At 41.5% G+C, this 6,800-nt stretch overlaps 1 protein-coding gene and 1 non-coding gene across 3 annotated transcripts in view; one reads left to right on the plus strand and one right to left on the minus strand.

Moving 5' to 3' along the window:
- LOC109894989 (dysbindin domain-containing protein 1) overlaps positions 1-1,305 on the minus strand; it is a 37,494-nt gene extending 36,189 nt beyond the window's left edge. The window contains exon 1 of one of the 2 annotated variants that reach the window (XM_031831030.1): positions 798-1,305. In XM_031831030.1, the coding sequence (XP_031686890.1) occupies positions 798-828 (31 nt within the window). In that variant the 5' untranslated portion in view covers positions 829-1,305. The remainder of the gene's footprint in view (positions 1-797) is intronic. The other variant, XM_031831031.1, reaches the window with a different exon arrangement.
- Positions 1,306-6,571: 5,266 nt separating this feature from the next.
- Positions 6,572-6,644, plus strand: trnav-cac (transfer RNA valine (anticodon CAC)). The gene has a single exon. It is a non-coding gene; the product is annotated as a tRNA-Val (tRNA).
- Positions 6,645-6,800: the final 156 nt, after the last annotated feature.

The following is a 6,800-nucleotide window of genomic DNA, read 5'->3' on the forward strand; positions in this document are numbered from 1 at the left end:
CAAACATCCATCCTTTATTCCTTTATCACAGATAACAATCCATCCTACAGGAAATGATGTTGCTATGATCCGTTTTATCAATGTCATTAAAGGTATTGTGTCGAATTGATACCATACAAATCACATCTTGTTAATCACATCTTATTAACTACATTGTGTCAACACAGGTCACTGAAATAGCTCTACACACAACAACATCCTTCACATCTGAAAACAGCAACATGAACATGTGTTCATCTTCCTTCCGTTCCCAACCATGTCATTACATGTAAGCATTCAACACATATTTCATGTGCATTTAGTCTAAACATACTAAGAATAGTACGGATTCATTAACACGTTATATATTCTCCAATTCAGACCTGTAGAAACATCCATCACTATCTTATTTCCATCCTTAATGTTGGCTACTGTGTCCTCTACTCTACAGTATCATCTGCAGTCCACGGATGTGCACTGCAGGAGGGCTAATAGATTAACAGAACCCACTGATAAGAGAATTAACTACACTAATATACTATCATACAGTCAAAGCTGGCAGAGTACATGATTTAACTAACATAACCATCTAGGCTACTAGAGTATATGTCTGGGGTAAAACAGAGCACCTATTCTCAGAAACCAAGTCTGGGCTAACAGAGGATTTAAATGTGACAATAGAGTGAAAGAGGCTGGTATGATAGACTAACATGGAAAAGACATAACATAGAGTCCATCTGGAAAGACATGGTGATGGACAGTCTGGTCTAGGCTGATGTATTCTATGCTAACAGTGGATAACATAAAGCTGCACCTACCTGGGCTCCCTGCCCCTCCCTGTGCCTCCATGCAGCCGAGCCGAGAGTGCCGTGCTGTCTATCACAACAGCATGGGAGTGGGGAGACAGACTGAGTGAGATGGAGGGAGAGAGAGAGGTATGCCAGCTCTCGTTCTCCACAGCCGCACTCCTTTTTTACTCTGTCGTTCTCTTCCTCACTGCCTGGTGCTCATCCCTGCTCAGTACTCTCTCACACACTCACCAGCCTGCCCAATACAGACATGAGAACACACTGAGTTCACCGCTCTGCTGCGCTGCCTGCCTCACAGAGAGAGAGAGAGAGAGAGAGAGAGAGAGAGAGAGAGAGAGAGAGAGAGAGAGAGAGCACAGCAAAACCCAGAACCACTTTGTTCTATAATAACATTGTGAAAAAGCTCAGCGAATGCAGAATACAAAGAGATCTAGAGAGAGAGGGAGAAAAAGAGGGGGATAGAGAGAAAGTGAGAGAGAGCAGGATGGGTACACTGGCAGACTGCCCAGATTGAGAGAGAGAGTGGGTGGCTGTAGGAGGGGTGTTGGTGGGGCTTTGGATAAAGGGAAGGGGAGAGTTGGATACACCACATAGGTGAGAAGTATCACAGAGTCAATATGTGTGTGAGCGTGTGTGTCTGTGTGTGCCAATGACTGTATATATGAATGGACAAAGTCACTGATCACATAACACCATGCATTCCTATGTGAAGACTCAATAGCCAAATTAAGTCGGTTAAGATGGCGTATCACGCGCAGTTTGAGCTACTCCAGCTAGCTCAGTGCTGTCCCTTTTAAATGGGCTCCCGAGTGTTGCAGTGGTCTAAGGCACTACATCTCAGTGCTCAGTGCAAAGGCATCACTACAGACACCCTGGTTTGAATCCAGGTTGTATCACAACTGGCCGTGACTGGGAGTCCCATAGGGTGTGGCACAATTGGCCCAGCATTGTCCGGGTTTGGCCGGTGTAGGCTGTCATTGTAAATAAGAATTTGTTCTGAACTGACTTGCCTGGTTAATGAGAAAGAGAAAGGCTGCAGGCTGCCATTAGCAACTAAATTATCCTTATACCTTCTTCTCTGTGTGATTTTAAAATAATCGGTTCAAGGACATACTGTACATCTTGTGTGTTAAAGGCAACTATTGGTACCATGATTGTCATCCATTTTTTTTTTTAAATGTACGCGAAAATTGACCATGAAGATTCCCATTTTTCTGCTAACAATGCCTGCAGTACCGCAGTTGGCCTCGAACATCCGCAGCTTCAATGAGCGGGGGCAGTCGTTCTACACTGGTGTATGCGAATCTGCATACACCTTATTAGGTAAACATCTTAACACTCCAGTTATAAGCCTTGTCCCACAGCAACATACTAATATTAGGATAAGCACAGGACAACAGTACTGCCGATTAGTTTCCTGAAAATGATTTACTCTAGTAGAGGGACGGGGCAGAGAGAGAGATGACACTTTACCCATTCACCTTTGGAAATGTGGATACAAATGTAAGATCTTCATTTAATCACCCTGTTGCAGGAGAAGTTCGCTCCGATGTAGGAATTTTAAAACATTTTGTGCATTTGAGGTTTGAAAAGGCTTCCACTTTGAAATTTCAGACTTGATTTTCCCTTACAAAACTGTATCAATCCCTACAAAAAGGTCAATTTATTATAATCCACATAATAATTCACATTTCCTTTTGCTGCAAGATTATTTTCCTGCTGTAGCTAACTGGCTCAAATTAAGATCCTACATCTGTACATCACTCTAACATACAGTACCTTTCAAAAGTTTGGACACACCTACTCATTACTCAATTCATCTGGTTTGCGCTTAGTGGGACTATCATTTGTTTTTCAACAGGACAATGACCCAACACAGCTCCAGGCTGTGTAAGGGCTATTTTATTTTATTTCTTTTTTTATTTTCATTTCACCTTTATTTAACCAGGAAGGCTAGTTGAGAACAAGTTCTCATTTACAACTGCGACCTGGCCAAGATAAGGAATAGCAGTGTGAACAGACAACAACACCTCAGAGTTACACATGGAGTAAACAATAAACAAGTCAATAACACAGTAGAAAAAAAGAGTTTAAATACATTGTGTGCAAAAGGCATGGGAAGTTATGCAATAAATAGGCCATAGGAGCGAATAATTACAATTTAGCAGATTAACACTGGAGTGATAAATGATCAGATGATCATGTGCAAGTAGAGATACCGGTGAGTGATGGAGTGCTGCATCAGATGACCTGGCCTCCACAATCCCCCGACCTCAACCCAACTGAGATGGTTTGGGATGAGTTGGACCGCAGAGTGAAGGAAAAGCAGCCAACAAGTGCTCAGTATATGTGGAAACTCCTTCAAGACTGTTGGAAGAGCAATCCAGGTGAAGCTGTCATCAAAGCTGTCATCAAGGCAAAGGGTGGCAACTTTGTAGAATCTTTGTTTAACACTTTTTGGGTTACTGCATGATTCCATATATGTTATTTTATAGTTTTGATGTCTTCACTATTATTCTACAATGCAGAAAATAGTCAAAATAAAGAACAACCCTTCAATGAGTAGGTGTGTCCAAACCTTTGACTAGTACTGTAGGTGCAGGAGACAAAAAATGGATGGATGGACACAAGAGTTTGGTCTGTGTGTGAATGTGTCAAATCAAATCGTATTTGTCACTAACAGTGAAATGCTTACTTCCCAACAGTAAAATTGTAGAAAGATAATAACACCAGGAATAAATACACAATGATAACTTTGCTATATACAGAGCTCATCAGTACCAAGCCGATGTCCAGGGGTACTAGGTAATTGAGGTAGATATCTACATATAGGTAAGGGTAAAGTTACTAGGTAACAGGATATATAATAAGCGGAAGGAGCAGAGTATGTGAGTCAAAACTGTTAGTGCAAAAGGGTGTCAATGCAGATAGTCTATATAGCCATTTTGGTAACTATTTATGAGTCTTATGGTTTTGGGGTAGAAGCTTTTCAGGATCCTGTTGGTTACAGATTTTGCATCGGTACCCGATTGCCATGCTGTAGCAGAGAGAACAGTCTATGACTTGCGTGGCTGCAGTCTTCGACAATTTTTAGGGCCTTCCTCTTACGTCGCCTGGTATAGAGGTCGTGGATGGCAGGGACGTCAGCCTCAGTGATGTACTGGGCTGTACACACTACCCTTTGTAGTGCCCTGTGGTTGGATGACAAGCAATTACCATTCCAAGCGGTGATGCTACCAGACAAAGATGTTCTCAATTGTGCAGTTGTAGAACCTTTTGAGGATCTGAGGGTCCATGCCAAATATTTTCAGCCTCTTGAGGGTGCCTTCTTCACGACTGTGTTAGTGTGTGGACCATGTTAATTCCACAGGGATGTGGACACCGAGGAACTTAAAGCTCTCAAACCGCTCCACTATGGCCCCGTCGATGTGGATTAGAGTGTACCCGGCCCTCCATTTCCTGTAGTAAACGATCAGCTTCTTTGTTTGGCTGATGTTGAGGGAGAGGTTGTTGTCCTGGCAACACACCGCCAGGTCACTGATCTCCTCTCTATAGGCTGTCTTGTCGTCGTCTGTGATCAGGCCTACCACCACTGTGTCGTCAGTAAACGTAATAATGGTGTAGGAGTTGTGTGTGGCCATGCAGTTTTGGGGGAGAACAGAGAGTATGGGAGGGGACTAAGCACCCACGCCTGAGGGGCCCCATGTTGAAGGTCAGTGTGGTAGATGTGTTGTTACCTACCCTCACTACCTGGGGGTGGCACGTCAGAATGTCCAAGATCCAGTTGCAGAGGTGTTCAGTCCCAGGGTCCTGAGCTTAGTGATGAACTTGGATGGAATGAACAGCATTCTCACATAGGCTGAAGTTGCCAGGGATAACAGAATGGTGCCGGAGGAGTTGCTGCTGTTTTACGGGCTCCTAACCAACTGTGCTATATTGTGTTTTTTTCGCATTGCTTGTATCTTATTTTGTACATAATATTTCTGCCACTGTTTCTTATGACCGAAAAGAGCTTCTAGATACCAGAACAGCGATTACTCACCTCGAACTAGACAAGGATATTTTCTTTAAAGCAGGTCTGGGTGTTTTGTGAGAATTTGTCGGTGAGTGGGTAATAGTGGTGGAATGTAATAGGGGTTTACAGGTGGAGGATTAGTTGGGGGTGCAATATTTTCCTTTTCCCCCCTTCCTTTTTATTTTTGGTTAAAAAAATGTAACGCGATTGACCACACACAACACATGCACAAACTAAACGTGCGAATGCCATGATACCAAAGAAGAAGAAGAAGAAAGTGAGGTAGGTAAATGCAAGGAGTAGCTTTAATGCTTCTATAGGAATTATTCAAACAAAACGAGTTTGCTTCAAATTTAGATGTTTATAACAGATGAAGCTATTGTCAGAGGGTTTTGCTTTTTAATGTTACCTATTATGGGTTGCAAGCTAATTGGTGATTAACTAGAACAAAAAACGATCATGGTTTTGGGGATTTTCACAAAATGTAATCCATAGAAGGGTCCTTTTGAGGAAGGATTGTTGACATATATTTGACATTTGTATTTTAAAGCATAATTGAGGAAGAGATTATTGAAGTTTTTGATTTAACATTTGTGACATTGGCTGCATTTACACAGGAAGCCCAATTCTGATATTTTTTACACTAATTGGTCTTTTAACAGATCACATCAGATCTTTCACATCAGATATTTTTCAGAGCTGTTATGATTGGTTAAAAGACCAATTAGAGAAAAAAAATATATCGGGATGCTTGTGTAAACGCAGTCATTTTGGCCTTACCCAGGCCTCCTTGAAGACCATCATGTCTTACAAGGTCCCACAAAACAAAAATGTGAGTCATATGAAGCTTTACCGCTTGCTCTGTAATATTAGTAGTATTTTGACTTCAATATAAAAAAACGGTCAATTAATTTCGAAATCTAGTTAAATAAATACATAAACATTGAAAATATAACATTTTATTTATTTATGTCTGTAATAAAGCCCTTTTGTGGGGAAAAACTCATTCTGATTGTCTGGGCCTGGCTGCCAAGGGGGTGGCCTATGAGTGATTTCCTCATATGAACTGTAACTCAGCAAAATCTTTGAAATTGTTGCATGTTGCGTTTATATTTTTGTTCAGTATAATATACCCACCCTCCTTTTACTTGTACCATTGCACGTCCTGCAAATTACCAGCAGAGGGCGACCATTCTGAATCCATTATCACATTTTCTCTGCTTACATCCCACTCTGGAACTTTGATAAACCCGTAAATTATATTGTGTTCAGAAGTCGATGTTGACGATATAGCTAAAGTTCAAGTATTTATTTGTCATGTTGATTAAAAAGTTTAATATCTTAGCTCCCATCATCATGCCGATGAAAACCTGATCTGTTAGAATTATTTTGGTTAGAATTTACATTGAAAACTGAATTTACCATCGCCCATATAATACCTTGAGAGAAAGAGGCGAAGCGAGAGGGTTAGCTATCTCTCGACAAAATCTGTCTAAAATAAACCCAATGCGTTTCAATGGGGTATGAATTTACGCAGATCTACACTTAACGCCTGCCGAGACAACGACTCGCATTGTCAGGGCGGAGACATGAGCACCTCGTCATTATGTACAGATTTCTGATGAACCTGTCAGTCCATGGGTGGATCTCAAATGATGTCCCTTGATTCCTCACATTTTCCCCCCATGCCTCTTTCTCAAAACACATTAGATGTGAGAGAAGACTGGAGGAACGATGAAAACAGAATTAAGCTATTTCCAAAGCAACTGTTTCCGTAGTGTAGTGGTTATCACGTTCGCCTCACACGCGAAAGGTCCCCGGTTCGAAACCGGGCGGAAACATATTTTTAGCTCTAATGCACATTGGTACACAATTCAATGGTTTAATTTATTCGGCCAACGTTTACATTAAACGATCATCTAAAACATAGTGGAAAAGCAATCTTGAGAGATATTACAGAAGACCAGTCTCGCGAGATAGTAATCAACGTTACTTTG

Source organism: Oncorhynchus kisutch, linkage group LG8 (assembly GCF_002021735.2).
Source record: "Oncorhynchus kisutch isolate 150728-3 linkage group LG8, Okis_V2, whole genome shotgun sequence".
Lineage (NCBI taxonomy): Eukaryota > Metazoa > Chordata > Actinopteri > Salmoniformes > Salmonidae > Oncorhynchus > Oncorhynchus kisutch.